This window comes from Miniopterus schreibersii, assembly GCF_964146895.1.
Source record: "Miniopterus schreibersii genome assembly, chromosome: 10".
Taxonomy (NCBI): Eukaryota; Metazoa; Chordata; class Mammalia; order Chiroptera; family Miniopteridae; genus Miniopterus; species Miniopterus schreibersii.
Window position 1 is genome coordinate 55224115 of NC_138110.1, and position 22433 is coordinate 55246547.

Sequence of the window (22433 nt, forward strand, 5' to 3'; positions counted from 1 at the left end):
TTTTGAGGCCTGTGGGGAAAAGGATCTACTAATATTCCCTTTGCTCTGTGATTTAGGGGGTTTTCTTACAAGCATCCTGGTTGCCAAGTAGCTCCTAGGTGGCATGTGATGCCTTTTTTTACTTTTATTTAGAGGCAACGTGGATAAAGAAGACAACACTGAAGACAAATTAGATGGCCTCCAGAAACAAATGGTGAGTCAAATATGCTGTACAGTGGAACCTCTGTTCTCGAACTTAATTAGTTCTGAAGGCTGTTCAAGAAACAATTTGTTCAAAAACTGAATCTTTTTTTTTTTCTTCATTAGAAATAATGGACATTTTAATGATGTTAATCCTACCAATTCATGAACATGGTATATTTTCCTCTATTTCTTTTTTCAACGTCCTGTAGTTTTCCTAGTACAGGTCTTTTACCTCCTTTAAGTTCATTCCTAAGTATCTTAATTTTTTTGTTGCAGTGGTAAATGGGATTGTTTTTTTAGTTTCTCTTTCTAAGAATTCATTATTGGTGTATAAAAATGCCATCGATTTCTGAGTGTTAATTTTGTACTCTCTACATTGCCGAATTCATTTATTAAATGTAGTAGTTTTTTTGGTGGAGTCTTTAGGGGTTTTTATGTACAATATCATGTCATCTGCAAGTAATGACAGTTTTACTTCCTCCTTTCCAATGTGGATGCCTTTTATTTCTTCTTGTCTGACTGCTATGGCTAGGACTTCCAGCACTATGTTGAATAAGAGTGGTAAAAGTGGACATCCCTGTCTTGTTCCTGTTCTTAGGGAGAATGCTTTTAGGTTTTGCCCATTGAGTATGATGTTGGCTGTAGGTTTGTCATATATGGTCTTTATTATGAGGTATGATCCCTTTATTCCCACTTTGCTGAGAGTTTTTATCAAAAATAGGTTTTAGATTTTGTCGAATGCTTTTTCTGCGTCTATCAATATGATCATGTGGTTTTTGTCTTTCAATTAGTTTATGTGATGTATCACATTTATTGATTTGCAAATATTCTACCAGCCTTGCATCCCTGGAATAAATTCCACTTGGTTCATGGTGTATGATATTTTAAATATATTGCTGGATCCAGGTTGCTAATATCTTATGGATAGGAATTACATTAAACCCATATAACTTTGGGGAGAAGTTACACCTTTACTATATTGAAGCTTACTATAAATCTTTCTATTTATATGAGTTAGTTCTAAAAGGTTTTTGTAGGTTTATTGAGATTTTCTACGTCAACAAATATGTTATCTGCAAATGGGGGTAGTTTTGTATTTTCCTTTCTGATCTATATGCCATGTATTTCCTTTTTTTGCTTTATTGCACTAAAACTCCAAGCATTGTGTTGAATAAGAGGGATGAGAGCAGACATCCATGCCTTGTTCCTAATATTATGAGGGAGACATTCCGTTTTTCATCACTGAGTATGTTAGTTCTAGGTTTTTGTAGATGCTCTTTATTGAAGATGAGGATATTTCCCTGTATTCCTAGTTTTCTGCGAATTTTTTTTTATCACGAATGGATGTTGAATTTTGGCAAGTACATTTTTGTACCAAGTAATATGGTTGTGTGATGTCTTATGTAGCCTATTAATATTGTAGATTACTTTGAACTAGCCTTACATCCCTGGATAAACTGGGAAAAACTTCACTTGGTCATGGTGGATGATTTGAATTGTTTGCTAATATTTTCTTTAAGGATTTTTGTGTCTCTTTTGTGTGTGTGTGTGTGTGTGTGTGTGTGTATGTCTTTTCATGAGGAATATTGGTCTGTAGTTATCTTTTGGTACTGTCTTCATCTGGTGTGGTATCGGGGTAATGTTAGCTTCATAAAATGTCTCCTGTTTTCTGATAGAGGTTGTCTAGAATTGGTATTAATTCTCCCGTGAAAACATCTGGACCTGGAGAGCCCTTTTGAAGAGTTTTTTAATTATAAATCAAGTTGTCTATTTTATATGGATAAGTTGTTGTGGTTTGTGTTTTTCAAAAAATTGATCTGTTGCATGTGAGTTGTCAAACGTGTGTCGAGTTGTTCATAACATTCTTTTTTTGATGTCTGCGGAATTTATAGTGAAATTTCCTATTTTGTTCCTGTTATTGGTAATTTGTGCCTTCTCTCTTTTTTCCCTGATTCATCTTGCTAAAGATTTGTCTACTTTATCTTTTTAAAGAATCAACTCTTTGTTGCATTAATTTTCTCTATTGTTTCTTTGTTTTTACTGTCATGGATTTCTGCTCTTTATTATTCTTTATTATTCCCTTCCTTCTATTTGCTTTGATTTTATTTTTCTCTTCTTTTTCTAGATTTTTGGGTGAAAACTTAGATTACTGATTTGAGACTTTCCAACTTGTTTTGTGTACGCATTCAGTCCTATAAATTTCCCTCTCAGCATTGCTTTAGTTGTGTCCCACAAATTTTACTATGTTTTATTTTCATTTTCATTCAATTTCACATACTTCAAAAAAATTTCTGTTGAGCCTTCCTTTTTGAACCATGGGTTATTAGAAACGTATTATTTAGTTTCCGGTGGAAACTTACCCATTATTTTTCTGGTTTTGATTTCTAGTTTGATTCCATTGTGTTCAGAGAACATACTCTGTATTATTTCAGTTGTTTTAAATTTGTTAAGGTTTGTTTTATGGCCCAGGATATTGTCTATCTCAGTATATATTACATGGGCACTTGAAAAAAATGTGTATCGTGCTGTTGTTGGGTGGAGTATTACATAAATGTCGCTTAGATTCTTTTGGTTGGTACTGTTGTTGAGATCTTCTGTATCCTTGCTGGGGTTTTTTTCTAGTTGTTTCATTAGTTTTTGAGAGCAGAGTATTGAAGTCTCCAACTATAATTACAAATTTGCCTATTTCTCCTTTCAGTTCTATCAGTTTTTGCTTCACATATTTTACATCTCTGTTGTTTGGTGTATACACATTTAGGATTATGTCTTCTTGGTGGATTTAATGTGCTATTGTTATATAAGGTCCCTCTCTGTCTCTCTGTCTCTGATAGTGTTCTTTGCTCTGAAGTGTGCTTTATCTGATATTATAGCTACTCCTGGTTTCCTTTGATTAATGTTTGTATAATATCTTTTTCTATCCTTTTACTTTCAGCCTGCCTATATAATTGTATTTGAACTGAGTTTCCTACAGATAGCATATAGTTAGGTCATATTTTTTAATGCATTCTGCCAATCTCTGTCATCTAGTTGGTATATTGGGCCATTTACAATCAATATAGTTACTGATACTGAAAGGCTGAAGTCTGACATTTTATTGTTTTCTCTGCTTTTTTATTTCCTTTTTCCTGCCTCCCTCTGGGTTACTTGAATATTTTTTATGATTACTATTTTTTTAATTTATATTTTTATAGCTTTTTAGTGGTTATTCTAGGTATTTTATTATACATACATAATATATCACAGTCCACTGGTATCATCATTTTACCAGTTACAGTGTAGAACCTTACTTCTAGTTTCTTCCTTTCACCCTTCCCAATATAACTGTGTTAAACATTTCTTCTGCATGCATTTAGAACCATATCAGAGAATGTTACAATTTTTGCTACAACTGTCAAGTATAATTTAGAAAATTCAAGAAGAGTATGTTCGTTCTTCTTCCTGGTGTTCCAGCCATTCTCTTTAGAGAAATTCCTTTAACCATTCTTTGCAGGTCTGCCTTCTTGTGTCTGCTGGTGACAGTTCTTAGTTTTTCTTCATCTGAGAATATCTTAATATTCTCTTCAGTCCTGAAGGATATTTTTACTGGATATAGGATTTTGAGTTGACAGGTGTGTTTTTTCAGCTCTTGAAAAATGTTGTGCTACTTCCTTCTGGCTTCTAGGGTTTCTGATGAGAAATCCATTGGAATTCAAGTTTTTTTCCTGTTGGTAAGGCATCTTTTCTCTCGTGCTGCTTTCAAGATTTTTTGGTCTTTAGTTTTCAAGAAGTTTAACTATGATGTTTTTTGTGTGGATTTCTTTGAGTTCATCTTATTTGAGTTTCCTCAGCTTCTTGAATCTGTAGACTTACGTCTTTTGCCAAATTTGGGAAGTTTTCAGCCATTATTTCTTTGAACCCTTTTTCCTCCCTTTCCAGGTCTCTGATGATATGTTAAATCTGTTGTTACAGTCCCATAGGTCCTGCAGCTCTGTTTAATAGTTTTTTAAATCTACTTCTCTCTGTTGTTCACATTGGGTACTTGCTGTTTTTCTATCCTGTAGCTTACCGATTCTTTTCTCTTTCTCCATTCTGCTGTTGAGCCTGTCCATTGAGGGTTTTTTGTTTTTGGTTTTTTTGGTTATTGTATTTTTCATATCTAAAATTTCCCTTTGGCTCTTTGAATTTTGTTTCTTTGCTGGGACTTTGTTTTTTCATTTGTGATGAGTGTGTTTAGAATGACTCATTGATGACTGCTTTAAATTTTTATGTCAGATCATTATAAGATCTCTATCACTTCAATGTTAGTTAGCATCTCTTGATTTTTTTTTTATTCAGTTTGAGATCTTCCTGGTTCTCGGTATGCTAAGTAATTTTTTAGAGAAACCTGGACATTTTGGTTATTTTATTGTGAGACTCAGGATCTTATTAAAACCTTTTCTTTAGCTGACCACCTCTGACACCTCTCTTGCAGGGGAACAGTGAACAGGGGCTGTACCACCTTGTTACTACCAGGTGGGAGTAGAGAAGTTCATGTTCCCAGTCAGCCTCCGATGACACCAAGAGGGTTGTATCTCATTACTGTTGGGCAGGAATGGAAGATCAGCTCTCCGAATGGTCTTTACTGACACCATGAGTGGGGGTAGGCACCTAACCTCCCTCATTACTATCAGGGATGAAGGTCCCATTCCCTATTGGCCTTTTCACACCACCCTAACGGGAATGGGATGCCCTATTACAGCCTGGTGAAGGTGGAAGTCTAGATTTCCACTTCGCCTTTGCTGGTATGGGTATCCTGAGTCACTGTTTTCACTTGGTCATTGGACTGGAATGTAGTGGGTATTGTCATAACATTTTGTATCTTTTCCTGGTCCTTTGCTAGAGCAGGCTTTTATTGGGGGCTCTTATTTATTTATTTATTTTTTAAGTCTGCATCATTTGCTGTTTCCAGGTAGCTAGCTTCTTTACCTCCAAATATAGGCTGTATAAGACAATCAAGAAAACCCAGAGAATTCACTACTGTGTCATTCCTTAGGTCCCATGGTCCCTACGTAGTCTGCCACCTTCTCTTTACATAAGAGTTTTCTTATGTTTGTTTTATATATAATGTTCAGGGGTTTTAGTTTTACTTAGAATGAGGAATGAAGAAATGTGCACCTTCCTAGAAGCATGAGTCTGCATTGCATTTTACAAATGAGTTTCTGGGACTTTGCATAAGAGGACGAAACCTTACCAGGACTCAAGCACCGTTTACTATATTTTGTCTGGCTTTGAGGAATGGAGCTAATGAATCTGTTAGAATTTCATGGATTCTGGATCCCACAGGTTACTGTAGCATTGTCCCCAACTTACTCCGTTGCCAAAATAATCTCTCCTCTTCTCCTGGTGACCACCTAAAAGTTATCAGTTCTTTTCTTTTAGTTCTAGTTTAGAGAATGTGTGATATTTACTTTGGCTTCCATCAGCTCTGATTCCTGTAATAGTAACGATGACATCACTTTTCCCAAAGTAGGAAATAATTATTTTTTGAAGCTATGTTTTCATACCTTTCCAAGGTTTGAGAAGCATTGGATTGAAGCAAATCAGCATGAAGCTTCAGACCCTGGGCCTGAGGGAAATTGAGTTCTGGTCTTGACAATTAAAATCCCAAATTCTGCAATTTTGGTCTGTAGCTTATTCTGTTACTTCTTTTGTCTGGAATTTGGGCTGTGTTTTTCACAGAAAACAACTCTAGTACCAAAGAAATGAAAGCCATACCTTATACTTATGTAGAACATTACTCTTTCCAAAGCTCTTTTTCCATTTGTTTCATTAGATTCTCACCTCAACTGTGTGAAGTAAACACTTCAGATATTACTGCCCTCCTTTGAGAGCTGAGCAAATTTTAGGCACAGGGAGTTAAAGAACTTTGCCAAATTCTCACAGCTGCTCGATGTTAGAGCTCAAACTAGATATTCTTTCAATATTCTGGTATTCTTTCTTCCAATTGAGCATTCTTTTCATAATCAAGAAAATAGAAAGTATTTCAGCTGTACATACATGTGCCTTCCTCCTAGCAGCAGCTTCTGTGGAAAGGCAGCCACCAGACCACCTGTAGGCCAGGCTAGCGGAGAGCTGTTCACAGTAGAGTTTACCTGCTTAACCGGTCAGTCTTGATCTGGGAGAGCTCTGGGCACTGAAGGGGTTGTAGTAGAACTGATAAAATAACTTAAGTTTTCTTATAGTAAAGTAAAACTCCCCTGGAACTACGTTCTGATTCATTTATCAAATTAATGCCTGTATTATTTCTGTTGCTCTTCAAACCCCTAAAACCTGGGCCATAAATACAATATAATCAAAAGCAGATGGACTGGAGAGTGGCTTCCCCCAGATTTTGAGGTGGGCAGATTATATAACAGATTAAGCTTGACTTCTAGTTCATGTGCTAAAAGAATAAATGCAGAACAACCAACATCTGAAGCAGGCCTGCTGCCCAACCCCTACTCCCCTCCCGCCCCACACCTCCTGCGTTGAAGACGCTAGTTGAGTGTTTCCTTCTCCCAGTTCTGTCCTCAGGCAGATCAGTAAGCAGGGTTAAAGAGGCCCAAAGAGCCTATCATCCATAACTAGAGTAATTCCTCTGAGTTTAACAGACCTGGGCACAGAAAGTTAACAGTTAATAGATGGGGAGAATCTTAGCACTGCACAGAGCCCTAACACACATCTGAGTGGTCTCTGAGTGTTCCATTGTTCCATCCCCTCTGCAGCTTCATGGTCGGGGTTGTTACAGGTAGGTTCAGGTACTTCCTGGAGTCCGTGGGGAAAGGAGGAATGGGCTGCCTTCCAGGGAAGCCCATTTCATTGTTGGCTGGTGCTTTCTTAAACTGACCCAGATATCTTGCTCCCAGTTGGTTCCATAGATTGTGTCTAGTTTTCTTTGGTGCTGCAAAGAACAAAACTCTTTTCCCTTTTCTCTCTGGTAGGATTTTAAACTCTTGATCTCTGCAGTTGAAATATTTCTAGTACCTCTGCCGTTCTGCATATCACACCATCTCCAGACCTCGCACTACTCCGGTGCCTTCCAGAGCACACTGTGACCACCGTCCTCTTACAGTGTGGTGGGCAGAGAATCATGGAATGTAAGAGCTAGAAGTGGTGTTTGAGATGATCTAGTTTACTCCCTTTCCCCGGCCTCTCTCTGTTTTAGTACCAAAAGAGCTTTGGTAAATAGACTTCAGATGCAGCTGGAATCCATGAACCTACAGAGACCTTCAAAAGCAGTTAGTCTAAAAGTCGATTTGTGTTTGGAATGGTCTGGAGCCTAGAATGATAAATGAAGTCTTTCTCTACCAAACCTACTGTGTAGGGAGATTCACATCTCTTTGAACAGCAATGGGAGTGAGTAGTGGCACAACTTTCACGCATATAGTCTTGTTGTAATCAGTATGTCTTGTTCTTGCTCTATAGCTGTTGCTACTCCAAGTGCCTCTGAAACAAGGTCTGTATGCCGGGGAAGGGGGGTGTGTGGAATCATCCCCACAGTGAGCTCTACAGTGAGCTCGGGAAAATTCTTACAGGGAAATATAATGCCTGAAATGGTCTGAAAAATTCGGTTAGGAACTGAAAAATCACCCTTTTCTTATGAGTTGAGAGTTTGAGGGCTTTCTCAACTCAGTGATGCTTGAAGGTAGAGTAGTTCCAAGCTTACAAAGCACGTTTCCCCGTCAGTTAGGCATTATACTTGTCCCTGTTCTAGGAAAGAGGGAGCCCAAATAGTTTTAATTAGCTGCTAGCTAAAGGACACAAGAGCAGTATCTCCCCTGTTCACATCTTTTTCTAAGTTCCATGATCTTTCCATTTTCTATAACTGACACTTAATGTGTATTTACTTTCCACATGAAGTTTGTGCAAGAGTAGTAGGATGCTTGATTTTCCTGCAAAACGAAAACCGCTGTGGGGTCTTTTTAACTCTGCCATTGTACCTCCTGTTGCCTCTACAGAGAGAGCTCTCATCTTCTCCTGGCGAACTCCTGTGTGTTCCTCAGTATGAAGCTCAAAAGTGTCCTGCCCCCTGCCTGGTTTTGTAGAGTTGATGACTCTTTCTTGTTTTCCCACTGTGTTTAGGAGCACTTATCACAATGCATGGCCAGCATTTATGTCTTTCATAACCACTGGACCATGGGCTCTAAAAGGATAAGGGTTCCATCTTTTCCACTGTCGTAGCCCCGGAACCTAGCACAGTCCCTGGCACTCAAGAGACACTCATTGTTTGCTAAATGTGAGAAGACTGCTCAGCTAGCCTTTTATGAGGGCACAGAGGAAATTCTCTGGGTCTGCAGGTCCCATTGGATCTCTGCTGCCACTGTCGCCACCTCCACCTACGCCCAGACCAAATAGGGAAGGTAGCCAGGCCTGGAGGAGCAGTCACAAGCAAGGGAGACTAGACCTTATGTTTTCAGGTAAGGATGGAGCCCCACACTCCCAGTGGAGAAGCGAGGGCCTGGAGTTAAGTTACTCTTAGTACCAACCGTTCTTTTGATTCAGCACAGTGTGCCTCTCACCCACCAGAGGCAATACTGGACAGTGGTTAGAGCTCATCCAGCAGAATCAGACCTTCCGGGTTTGAGTTGCATTCACCATTTGATGACTATGCGTAATATTGGACAAGATTGTCAACCTCCCCACTCCACACAATTTCCTCTCGTCTAAAATCCTCATTATAAATGAATGAAAAATGCACAGTATCTGGCAACTTACTTACCTGGCTCTCAATAGACCTTGGTTGCTGATATTTTTGCTGTTTTATTATGTTAGGAAGCCTTCCTTATAGTACACATTTTAATTGATAGAAATGCTGAGTGATTACCTAGTGTTGGGACTGCTCATTAGTATTTCCTCAGTCCCAGCTACCATTTGTTGGCCATTTGCTTTCTACCAGCAGATTAAACACTTTACACAATCAACCTATTTGTGCCCCACAATCACCCTATAAAGTATTATTATCTCCATTTTACAAATGAAGAACTGAGCCTGAGAGAGATGGAAACATCTTGCCCAAGGCCAGACGGACTGTCAGACTCACCATTCGTGCTCAGGATGGAGAAAGCACCCATTGTAGTCAGTTTCCTTTGTTTTCTCATTCTTGTTGTCAGCACTCTGGGACCCTTCACTCTGAAATGATTGGTTCAGCCTCTTTGAAGATGAATATTTCTTTCACATTGCTTCACACAGGCGGAACTTGAGATACTAAGTGTTAAACTACTTGCCTCAGCCGCTGGGCTTTCAGTGCACTTCTGTGATCCCAGCCTGTCACTGCTGTACGCACACACTCCCATTAGGTGGTTATTAACTAAGGTTATGGAATCTTTCTCCATTCTATCATTTCTAGAGAGGAGAAGTGCCTCTAAGAGAGAGCAGGATTCAGAAAAAGGCACCTGACTGGCACCAACAGAAACTGTGAGGTGGACTGGAAGGGAAACCTGAATGTCGTGTGTCTGCCTCACACCATGCTGGGGGCACCCTGTGGGTTTAGGCTATGGTAATGCCCACAGCAGCCTCCTGTGCATCATAATAAGGAGCATGGTAGCTTTGGTGCTTGACTCCCACATTTTATAGACTGTAGAACATTTCTCAGTCTGAAAGTGTCTGTAATTACAAATTTCAGCATTCAAAGGATCTCCATGGATACTAAGGATACTGAAAAATATTTTCTGTGGCAGGAAAGTATATAAGGTATAGTCAGTTATTTTTGCCTATTTTTGGCTGTAAACAGTGGGAGGGGATGAGATGGCATATTTAAGTGCTGCTTCAAAATGGTACAGTAGCTACCATTTTGATCAGGCACTGAAGCTACCAGCCTGAGGTTTTTCGCTCTTCACTGACATTAGATGGCTGGAAACAGTTTGGGCCAGGGAAGAGAGGTTAAACTACTGTTTTCCGATTCTAAGAATGTTTCATTCTCCAAAACAAATGTTCAGCCGGACTCTCTTGTTTCTCTCTTTTCATAGCTAGTGGTTGAAAGTGTAGGCCCCATCAGACTACTGTGTTTGAAACCCTGCTCTTCGCTTACTAGTATGTGACCTTGGACAAGTTACAGAGCCTTTGCACAGCTTGTTTTTGTAAAGCGTGGGTAGTAGTAGTTTCTCCCCGTGAAGCAATTCTGAGAACTAAATGAGATGTCATGTAAAGCGTTTTGCACGGTGCTTACGTAACACATAGTTCTCAGTAATGTTAGCTCTTCTCACTATTCTAGTAAGAAACAAATGCATTCAGAAAATGCACTCCTGCTCCTGTTTGCCTTTTCAGAGTTTTCTTTCTCAGGTCCTTCTATGATATGAGGGGCCCAAGAGGGTGGTTTGAATTTTTTTTAATTGATCTCAGAGAGAAGAAGGCAGGGGGAGGAGAGGAACATCGATGGGAGAGAGAAACATCAATTGGCTGCCTCCTGCACACGCCCCAACTGGGGATCAAACCCGTCACCTTCTGGTGTAGGGGGTGACACAACCACTGAGCCACACCAACCAGGGCAAAAGTGATTTGAATTTTAACTATTACCCATCGTGGGTGTCTATCCATTGCTGCTGTACCTGGGTTTCTGGTCTCCTATGCTTTGTGCTAGTCCAGGAGGCAGCAGGCATTTTCTGTAAAGGACCAGATAGTAAATATCTTGGGCCTGGGGCCACATACAGTCTGTCACATACTCTTCTTCCCTCCCTCTCTCCTGTTTCCCTTCTTCCTTTTAAAAACGTAAAACCCATTCTTGCCTTGATGGCCACACAAAACAGTTTGCTCGCCTTCTTTCTCCTCTGACCTGTGCTCTGACATGGCCAAAGTCTTCACTCTGGGGTATTCTCTCCCATCATTCAGGTCGAAAGATGCTGGTCCAGAAAACAAGTTTTCGTGTTTAAAATGGAGTGCAGTGGAAAAATAGCAGTCTCTCTCCTCCCACCCCCAGACTCCCACAGGCCTTATATATAAGGACCTTTCTGAAACCAAGAAGGGGTTTGTGAAGGAATCTATTAGAGCCAGTTTGAAAAATGCTCCAACTTGGATAAGCTTCATGCCTGTGATATTACTCCAGATTCAATTGGAGCCTCCGAGCTTGATTTTAATTTTAAATTCCTGGGAATTTGCACCAGCAGGTCTCATGCCTGCAGCAGTCGTGTTTTAGGGAAATAGCGTCTGTTGCTGTGATTAAAGTAAGCTAACCATAATGAACATGAGCACGGTCCTTTTTCACAACAGACATGCAGACACAACTTTTGTGAAATGACTACTGAACGAGTGACGATGGTAAAGCAAATATTTAAATTCACGTCTAAAATAGTGCTTGCAAAATGCAATTGCCAGGGAGAACATTCAACTTTATCATTCCCTAAGCTGTAATTCTTTGCAGGCAGAAAGAAGCATTCCACACAGTTCCGGGGGGGGAAGTGCCTATTTCAAATAAACTGCTCTCCGGCTCTTTGAAAACTGGGCCTAGGTGAGCCTTATTTCTCAGGGACCATTGAGATGTTCCTGGGCAGGAGCTCTCTCCTGTGCACGTTTGTTTCTCCTAGACAAGGGCCGTCTCAGGTGCTTCCTTCTGAGCTGCAGTTTTGCTGATGGCTTCATTTCTCCCTAGGAGAGTTCCAGTGATGGAGGGGATGGCGTTTTGGGTGAGAAGAAGGATGACAGCCGGGCAGGTGAGACTGTGACCTTCTGAAGGCAAAGAAAAGTAAGGTTCCCAGTTCATAGTTAGAGAGTTCATATGTAATCAAAATGCTATTTTTTAAGGAGACTCTTTTAAAAAGCCAAGTAAGTGGACCTTCGTCCAACTCTCCTGGACTCATACATGGAGGCGCAGCATGGCTCTGGCAGCTTCTTCCACCTGGCACTGACACTCAGGGAAATCAGTGATATCTGAAGTCAGGATGGAGTCTGAGAAAAACAAAGAAATTGTGGTTTCATTATTATTATTATTTTTTTCCAATTAATTTTTTGGCAGGGGAGAAAAGTTAGGGGGGTTTAGTTTGGTTTAGGGTTTTTGGGTGGTTTTTCTGAATTCACACCTGATAGAGTCTTTGGCGATTGAAAAGCCCAGCTACACAAAAGCCCATAGTTCATGGAGAAGGCCATGGAGCTTCTGCTTGTTCCTGGCTTAGAGCAGGGTCCTCGAATCAGTTCTCCCCGACACACAGGCACATTTGTATTTGAGAGAGAGCAGCCAGCCACAACCAAGCTGTTTCTAAAATGAAATTGCAGCCCTACCAGCTGTGCCTAGCTCCTGAGCTAAGTTAGTGAGTCCCCTCTGTTTGGGTTCTGTGTGTAAATACTAATGTCCTCACTGATGTTTGAAGCCCAGGATGGCTCCGACCCAGACAAATCGCCCTGGCCAGTTTCATCTGCGCTCACAGCTCGGCTCAGACGACTGGTCACTATTTACCAGCGCTGCAACCGCAAGGAACTCTGCCGGCCTGAAATCCTGGGACCAGGTAACCAAGGATACTGGGCCCAGGAAGAGATGTTCAGGAGGACCTCCGAAATGGACCTCATCAACAAGGAAGCCCAAAAGAGGTAAAAGCCAGTGGCTGAAAGGGTGTGCTGAGCTGCCCGCTGGGTAAAGGGGACAAAAGGGAAAGCTGAGAGCTGGAGGACATGTACTTAATGTTCTCTCATGAAGATAGGTGGTCTCCAGAATTAATTAGATCCAGCCTCCAAATGTTGTTGTCGTCTTGCTGACTAGGAAGCCTCTGTCCACAGTTCCCAGACTTTTAGGATTTCCCAGCTTGACCCTCTTTCCTAAGTGGGGCCCCAAGTGACCAAAGGCAAATATCAGACATGGTCTTCTAGCAGCAAAGTGAATAGTGTACATTGAAGCTGTCTTTTTAGCTGCCAGTCCTTGTCAGGCCTTTGAGAACAATAAATAACCAAAACATGCCAGCCTGGCCCTAGCCGGTGGCTCAGTTGATTTGGGCATCATCCCGTACACTGAAAGGCTGTGGGTTTGACTCCTGACCAGGGCACATACCTAGGTTGCAGGTTTAATCCCCCGTCAAGGCGCGTACATGAGGCAGCTGATCTATACACCCCCCCCCCCACCGCTCTTTCTCTTTCTCTCTTATTCTCTCCTCCTCTCCCTCTCTCTAAAAAGAAAATCAATAAACATATCCTTGTGTGAAGATATTAAAAAAAAACAAAAAACAGTCTAGAAGGAAGATATTTACTTGCTGTCTGAGAATTAAGCTAAAAATGACTACAGAAGGCCAGGCTAGGAGTGATGCCACCAGAAAAATGAACAAAGCTGCAATTCTTTGAGTTTTTATATCTCTCCATCCCTCTAATGTAACATCCGGTGAATTGAAACAACACCATATAGCATATTCAGTGACTTCTTTGCACTTCTGGCTTTATGAAATTTGTTAATTCAGGGGAAATATTTCTTCCATTTTTCACAGTTCCAAAGAGAAGAACCAGAGCCCCTTCTTTCGTGCTTCTCACTCATCCTCTAACCCCTTGTCTCACTCATTACCTCACTCCTGGGGGTGAAGAGTACGGTGCCCTCCAAGAGCATGGTGGCATATAGCCATTCAACCCCCTTAAGTCATTATCTTAGTCCTACAGGATATAAAGACTAGAGAACCCTTGTGTTTTAGAGAAAATCATTGATATGGGCAACCTGCCTGCTTAACCAAGAAGAAAGCCAGTGTGCAATAGGTAGTCAGGAGGTGTGCGGCTGAGGGAGGCGCTTCCCTTCTCTGGACCAGCTTCCTCATCTGTAAAATGAAGGAGGTGAATTTAATGGTCTGGAAGGTCCCCCCAGGATTCTGTGATTCTAGGATGTCATACAGGAGCAAAAAATAAGGCAAAATGTTTAAGCAAACGTAGTATAAAAATCTTTATCTCTCACAAGAGGAAATTAACTAGGTAACTTCTCAAGCTGACAAGTTAGGAGATCACAAACCAGGCACACATGGTTTAGAAATTGGGAGGTAAGTACCAGAAGAGAGAGGTGTGAAGTGCAGGTCGGATGATAGGCTATTTTCACTATAAGCCTCTCAGCCCAATTTAACTTAAATAAAAATAAGCAATAAAATAGACACACCAGTCCTACCTGCTTTCTTAACGTCACAGTCTCTTCTGGTAGGCATTTAATAAGTTAGTTGTTGGTGTTTAAAAAGAAGGAAAAACAGCTCACCGTCCCTTTCGGATTAAATCTCAGGTGGACAAGGAGGGAGCAAGCAGACTTCTACAGAACAGTGTCTTCCTTTGGTGTTGTTTATGATCAAGAAAAGAAAACTTTCGACTGGACACAGTTCCGCATCATTTCTCGTTTGGACAAGAAGTCAGATGAGAGCCTGGAACACTACTTTTATAGTTTTGTGGCCATGTGCCGGCACGTCTGTCGTCTGCCCGCGTGGAAAGATGGTGGTGAGAAAATTCTGTCATGATATCCCAGATGAGACAAGGAAGGAACATGCTTATTTTCAAGGTTCAGAATTATTTTAGATATAATTATAAAAGTGGAGTCTACCTGAAGATTTCAGGTAAAGACAAGTGGGTTTTTACAAATTTATGAGCTCCAAAATCTCCCAAAATGATGTAACTCCAACAAAAATTGAAATGCAGATTAAAACCTTACAGAAATATTGAGATTACCTTTTTGAAAGTATAGTTTTAATTTTTTTTAAGTCTCACAGAGACTTATCCTGCTTTGAACTTTGCACCGTACTTAGATTAAAATCTTAATAACTTTATTTTCTCATGTGTTGACTTGTAGCTAAGGAAAGGAAGTGGCTGTCATTTAAACTTCCTCTGATCTGATAGAGCCTCTTCTGAGAAATTTCTTCCTGGTTGGAATTGTTTGTAGCAGCTTCCTCCGAGGCCCTCTTCAGCCTCATAGATAAACTTGCTCTGGACCATGTGACTATAATTTAGGAAAGCTAAAACATATATTGAGCCGACCCAGCTTGGGTGCTGGGCTGTCAGCAGCATGCACAGATGTCCCAACTCTTGCCCCCATGTGGCATAGTTAGTGTGTTTTCACTAAAGCCAGAGAGCTGGATAGAGTGGGAAGATCTGGATCTTGGAGTCCCACTGACAAGACTTGGATTTGAATCCTGGTTCTGTCACCTTGAGCAGGTTAGCTTATCTGAGCACATTTCCTGGTCCTTAAAACAGGATGATGTTGGTGTATCATAGACTTTCTGTGAGAATTAATGCGTAAAGTACTGAGTATAAGGGCACATAGTACATGCTTACTTCTGGGGAACTGATCTTACTTCCAGAACTGAAGTTTTCGTGTTCTTCTCTGACCTTTGCTGGGCTTGTCCTGTTTCATAAAAACCTTCCATTCTCTTTCAGCTTTTCATTTTAGCAGAGGGGCACACGTGCCTGAGACTGCCATGCTGAGGAACAGGGAGTTAGACTGTAAGACCAAAGAGCAGGGACTCAGGTGGGCAGCAGGTGTCTAAGGACCACCTGAAGTGATGGGCTCTTTGTTTACCTCTCCAGGTCCTCCAGATCCCACCATCTATGTTGAACCCATCACTGAGGAACGGGCCGCAAGAACTCTGTACCGCATTGAACTGTTACGGAAAGTCCGAGAGCAGGTGCTGACGTGTCCCCAGCTGCACAAACGCCTCCAGCTCTGCAGGCCCAGCCTCTACCTCCCAGTGTGGTGGGAGTGTGGGAAGCATGATCGTGACCTGCTCATCGGCACCGCCAAACATGGACTGAATCGCACTGACTATTATATCATGACTGACCCCCAGCTGTCCTTCCTGGACGCCTACAGAAACTATGCACAGCATAAAAGGCCTGACACCCAGGCTCCAGAAAGTCTCTGTTGCCTTTATCAGACCAACTCCAAACTCTATGAATCTCTTACATATACACAAATGAGCAGGACTTCAGAGTCCCTTGAAACTGAACCTGAGAATCTAGGGAAAATAGAAGGTAGAGATGATCATCTCGGTCCACCTGGGGGCAGCTTATCTGACATGACTTGTGAAAACTTTATTTCTAAAGTTCAGGATGTCATTTCCATCACCCACGAGGAAAGCCTGCTGCCTGAGTCCTTGGAGAGCATGATGTATGGTAAGAAGGTGCTCAGCCGAGAGCCAGGCTCATTTCAGGAGAGCCCAGGTACCAGCACAGAATCCAGAGCAGATGCTGTTGCCACCTCAGCAAGCAGAGGTAAGAACTGCCAGCCTGGTGGCCACGAGGCAGAAACAGCTGCGGGCCCCTCCCTTATGGATAGTTTGGAAGCAGGAGTGGCTCAGATGAACATTAAAAATGGAAAACATCTGTTGATGTCTCTTGCACGAGAAGAGGACCTCAGCTGCAGGGAGGCAGGGCCGAGACCTGAAAGCATCGGGCAGTTAGAAGCCAAGTTCTTGGCTTCCCCTTCCTTGGATCAAGGAAACGAAAGTGGGTTTGTCGACATGTGTAACCTTAGTGTCTGTGACTCCAAAAGAAACCTGTCATCAGAGCAGCAATTAATTGATTTGCTAGAAAACAAAAGTTTAGAGAGTAATTTGATTTTGAGTCAGAACCACAGTGATGAGGAAGAGGAAGAGGAGGAAAATGAGGAGGAAAACTTGAACACGGCAGCAGGCGTGAGGGGAAGGCCAGGGCGTCTGCCTCTGCCCGAGCCCACGGCTGAAACGCCGAGGGAAGAGAGCCGAGGCTTCCATGCAGGGGAAGCCCAGACAGGCAGCCTGGAGGCTGTCAGCCAGAGTGCCAGGCTGCAGGGCGCCTTTCCTCAGGCGGCCTGTCAGTGTCACTGCAAGCACTTGGAGAGGTGGGCCCGCGGCCTCGAGAATGATGGATTTGAAGTGGAGAAGCCCAAGGGTCATAACCCAGACCTGTACAGAAGCAAAACTAATAACCTCACAGTGGAGGGTGAACTCACTGCTGTTCCATCGGAGCCGTTCAAAGTGAAGCATGAACTTTTAAAAGAACCTTGGAGAGAAAGTACAGAAGGGAAGAAAGGTTTCCCTACATATCCTCCTGAAGGAAGTGAGCTCAGGTCTGAAGACGTGGATTTCGAGAGTAAAGATGATTATGATAGAGATGGAAACTGCCACAGTCAAGGTACAATATGCGGAACCTGTGGTATTTTGGATAAGCCAGTTCTCACATGACGGGGGGAGGGGATGGGAAGGGGGAGTGCTAAGAGCTTTACGGCTTCTGAAACAGATCTTCCAGCACCCACAATATGTTTAAAACCAAAGGTCCCAAGCCTTGGTCTGAAAATGAGACAGGAGCTTAACTCTGGTCATTTCAGAAAATGGGGGTTGTAGACAGTTATAGCCCCTTTGCCGCATCAGCCATGTGATTGGGGCAGGGGCCGTGTGCTTTTGACAGGATAGATGCTAGAGGTGGCATCAAGGGAAGTCATGGCCATTCTACTAGGTCAGGCGCTCCCAACTGTAAGTACAACAGGACAGCCAGCCAGCCTCAGGAACTGCAGCTTGGTACAGGCGTCCTTCCCAGTCACTCCACAGAACACAGATAAACGTGACCCTTATTACGGTGAGGAAGAGCACTGCTTATTCACAGCATTGTCAGAACCCTGTGACTTGACGTTGGTGCATTTGGTTTAGAGCCCTTTTAGAAACTCAACAAAAATACAAATAGACTTGACCTTTTTAAATAGCGGCATCTTTTTTATTTTTTTTAATCCTCATCTGAGGATATTTTTTCCATTTCAGGCTGTACCCCTGAAACTAGTACAAAATAATACTGAGTGTAAACTGTAATTGAAAAATAAAATTTTAAAAAGTGAAATCTGTGCCTAGTAGAGGATACACGTTCCTTGTCATTTCGCCAAGAAAAGAAGCTCACGACTTTTCCTGCCCTGGGCACTTTGCCTTCTCTCTTCACTCCCTGTCCTTACTGGCAAGTGAATCTTTGAAGATCCACTGAAGCTTGAAAGAATGAGTTGCATTTCCATTTCTTTGTATCAGTGAAATAGTTTAAATGTTCTAGGTTCCTTTGCATCATTTTTTGCATGAGTCATGTCTGTTTTTCCTTTGTTATAAGTTTCATGACTTTTCATTTTAAGATCAGCCTCTTGCTTTGTTGTATTTCATAGACTGTCCCCTCAAATGCACCCAAGTATTATGATGTTTGATTTCCTCTTATCCACTACCCCAAATGTGAAAGCTTCGTTGTGGTCATTCATCTCCTCTCACTCTTGGATACACAGGAAAACTCCCTTCCTCTTTTATTTCCATGTTGTTTTTGTTGGGGTGTGGATGCAAATTCTTATCAGATGACTTATATGGGTAGCACTAGAGCAGCATCTGCCTTTACAGCTTAACTGATATGGTTCTTCTGGAGATAGAAGGCATGGTAATTAATATTCAATTTCAAATAAATTAGCCCAGAATGGGTTGATGTTAAAAAAGATCAGCTATCCTGATCTTTCACATCACTCCTATCTTCCAAGTATCTAATTTTTAACCTTACTTCCCAGATTATCCAGGGAAATATTCTGAAGAGGAGAGCAAGAGCTCGACGTCAGGCATCATGGGCGACATCGGGGACGACCTGCAGGAAGCTCGGGCCCCCACCATCGCCCAGCTGCTGCAGGAGAAAACCCTCTACTCCTTCTCTGAGTGGCCAAAGGTCTCTCCCAGTGCTTGCCTTTTTCTTCCAGGCCATTCTCAGCTTTGAATCCTTTATTTTTACCTTTCAGAATATTTCTGAGTAACAGATTCAGAGAAATGTTTAATATCTTTAAAAGGTATTAGTATTGTAGCGTTTGAACATTGAAGGTATATGCACTTGACTAATTAGACCATAAGACAAAAGTGTCAAATTGTCTTCATATTTACAGCACTGTGGCTTTGATTTTTATTATCCAGACTATGAACTTTATTTAAGGCTTATAAAAGTGAGCATTTCTTTCTAATCATTCAGCTCGTTCTGGTTAGAAAACTTGATCTCAAGGTTTTTGCAAATTTGGGTAATTTGGTACTTACTCCTCAGAGATTTTATTCGTTTTAATTTTTTTTTTTACAGGATCGAGTGATAATCAACCGCCTAGATAACATCTGCCATGTAGTGTTAAATGGGAAGTGGCCCTCCAGCCAGCAGTATGAACCCTCGGGCACACTGCCCACCCCTGTGTTAACCAGCAGCGCTGGTTCTCGAAGCAGCCTCCCGGAGCCAGAAGCATCAGAGCACAGCTTCAGCAACGGTGCAGCACTGGTGGCCCAGATCCAGAAGGTGAGGCTGGGAGAGTGGTGTTGACCATGAACAGAGAGTGGGGGACACTTTGCAGTTCTCGTTGAGTCATTCATTTGACACATTTACTGAATGGATAGGGGGGTTTTTTGGTACAGCCATTAGTGTTGAGGAATTTGGATTTTATCCTGTAGGCAGTGAAGAGCTATTACAGGTTTTAGAGTAGGGAAATTCGTGATGAAAGCAGGGTTTTGCAGCTCAGCTGGAGTGGTGTGCAGGTTCGTGGAAGATGAGGTCAGGAAAGAGAAGTGCCTCAGAAGCTGGGAGGCCATGTGGGGATCTGAAGAAGAGGTGAGGTTCCAGACTAAGTTAGTGGCAGAGTGGATACAAAGAAAGGTGAGGAAATTGGCAGGCATATCAGGAAAGGGAGACATGAATGAATTTGTGTGTTCAACACAAGAACAGAGAATAGTGGCAGCTGATAGAAATTAGGGAAATCAAAGCAGGAATGAGTTTTAATTTTTATAACATCAAACTTAAAAGTCAAGGTTAATTTTAAGAAGGTTCACTAACAAGCACACTCGCCCACTCTCTTGACTGCATATTGGAATCCACTGGGACCTTGAAAAGCTGCTGGTTCTGACTTGATTGGTGTGGGTGTAAACGGAGTACTGGAATTTTTTTAAACTTTCCAATTAATCCTGATGTGCAGCTGAAGTTGAGATTCCCTAAATTATAATCTTGCAACTCCAAGTGTAGTTCATGGACTAGCAGCTTTAGCAGTATCTGGAAACCTGTTAGAAATGCACTCTTAGGCCCACTGAAGTAGAATCTGCATTTTAACAACCTGTCCAGGTGAGTTGGTACTAAAGTTTGAGAAGGCTTGAGTTAGAAGAACTTGTGAGAAGATGATTAGAAATCATACTAGGCCCCTGGAAATCTGACCTGGAGTAACAGCTGGCATTCAGTCACATGTATGTGTTCACAGGACAGCTTCTTGGCTCCAGTATTCACAAAGGATGAACAAAAGCACAGACGTCCTTACGAGTTTGAGGTGGAGAGGGATGCCAAGACTCGGAGCCTGGAACAGTTCTCTGCCACCCATGGACACCCCCCCATCGTCCTCAATGGCTGGCATGGGGAGTCAGCAATAGACCTCTCCTGCACATCTGAGGGGTCCCCAGGGGCCACATCCCCTTTCCCAGTGAGTGCCAGCACCCCTAAGATTGGGGCTATCAGCTCACTTCAAGGAGCCCTTGGCATGGACTTGTCTGGGATTCTGCAAGCTGGCCTGATCCACCCAGTGACCGGGCAGATTGTCAATGGAAGCCTCAGGAGAGATGATGCTGCCACGAGGAGGCGGAGAGGGAGACGGAAACATGTTGAAGGAGGGATGGACCTCATCTTTTTGAAGGAGCAGACACTTCAGGCAGGAATCTTGGTGGGTATATGAGGCCATTAAATAAAAACATTGGCCTTTCTACACGGAGCGATAAACCCTCTTCCTCAGACACAAAATTTTTAGGTTTGTGGCAAGTTCTTTCCCTTCTCAATCCTGCAAGCTTTTAAGATGGTTGTCTCATCTTCCAGAGGTGCAAAGCCATAGTTTCTCTGTAATGATGGTAGAATTCCAAAGGAATGACTGATAAAATTTTTCCCTTGACTTCAGAGTATTTTTTAAATATATTAAGCAAAAATTTATTTAGCATCAACATTATACTTTATCAGCAGAGCCGAGCATAGGCATTGGGAATAGAGATGAGTAAGTTAGGCCTTGGAACGATAGAGGGAGAATTAGGTAAGCAAATTGCAGTGAGGCATTTTCTGTTAACGTGACACCCTATGAAGAGTGCTGTGGGGAACAGGAGGGGAGTGGCCAGTGTTGCCTGGGACTGCCAGTGACTGTAACAAAGGAGGTAACCCCGGACCTGAGCGGATAAGATGGAATTAAAGTTTACCAAGTAGACAAGACAGGGAGAGGCGTATTCAGGTGGAGGGAACACCCCACCCCACAAGAGCTGTGTGGGTCCGTAGTGTGTAGGGTTCTTACTCAGGCACCCAGCAGAGTGATATTCAGGTGGAAGTAGATGGGAAGTTTCAAAGAACATCATGTGCGTTTTCCTTTTAGAAACTAGTTTTCATTCTGTCCAATTAACTTGTTTTCCCTTTATCCAGGAAGTCCATGAAGACCCAGGGCAGGCCACTCTGAGCACCTCACACCCTGAAGGGCCGGTGCCTGCCCCTTCCGCCCCTGAGCCAGCCCCAGCCGCCAGCAGCCAGGCTGAGAAGACCATTCCCAGCAAGAGCCTGCTTGACTGGCTGAGGCAGCAGGCTGACTACTCCTTAGATGTTCCCGGCTTTGGAGCAGTAAGTGTTTGTTGGGACTTCCTGAAATTGCTATTTTACTTTCTGCTCACTTGGTGCTGTTTTGATAAGTAGTATGCTGAGGAAGATCAGGAAATTTGGGAGAAACCTCTTGTCAACAGGACATCATTTTAAAGTCAAGAAAAAAATTATAACCCATGTGAGAACACTGGGCCAAGTAGAAGACATGCAAAATCTCATGAGGACAGAACTAGCCTAAGCTAGGCTGCTCCCACCTAGAATTACCACACAATAGCATAAGCTTACCGAGAAATCTTTAGGTTGCATAAACAAAGCTACTCCATAAAAATGTTTTGTGCCTTCCTTTCAAGTTAATACATTATCGCTTTACAGGAGGTATGTCTATTCTTAGTTACATAGTTCCTGCTTTGGGGCTTTTCCTCAAGTCCTCTTCCTGCTTTTGCCCTAAATCCTTCAGATTAGAAATCTGTAGGAGAGGGCTACTGAGCACAGATGTCTTTTCTTGGTTTTTCTTTCCTTATTTGCTCATCTACCCACCACCATCTGTGTTTTGGGTACATCTAGCTAATAAGAAACAGAAGTAGAGAGTTCACAAGAAAAGGAAGGGAATGCATTCAGATGCACACCCTCCAAGGACAGACAGAGCCTGCCGGGTAGGTAGCAGTGGAGAGAAGTTGAGAAAGTGATGACGAGGAAAGGGCGCAGGATTAAGCAGTGCCCTGGGAAGCGGCCTGGACAGCCCAGGTGTTCTAACCTGGAGGGCCGGGAGGCCC

General features: G+C 42.4%; 1 protein-coding gene across 1 annotated transcript in view; it reads left to right on the top strand.

Annotated features, from left to right (window-relative positions):
* CHD6 (chromodomain helicase DNA binding protein 6) overlaps positions 1 to 22433 on the top strand; it is a 170323-nt gene that overhangs the window by 137757 nt on the left and 10133 nt on the right. The window contains exons 27-35 of the mRNA XM_081149734.1: positions 133 to 193; positions 11762 to 11822; positions 12477 to 12693; positions 14339 to 14547; positions 15631 to 17214; positions 18602 to 18753; positions 19150 to 19356; positions 20303 to 20755; positions 21490 to 21681. Of these exons, the coding sequence (XP_081005860.1) occupies positions 133 to 193; positions 11762 to 11822; positions 12477 to 12693; positions 14339 to 14547; positions 15631 to 17214; positions 18602 to 18753; positions 19150 to 19356; positions 20303 to 20755; positions 21490 to 21681 (3136 nt within the window). The remainder of the gene's footprint in view (positions 1 to 132; positions 194 to 11761; positions 11823 to 12476; positions 12694 to 14338; positions 14548 to 15630; positions 17215 to 18601; positions 18754 to 19149; positions 19357 to 20302; positions 20756 to 21489; positions 21682 to 22433) is intronic.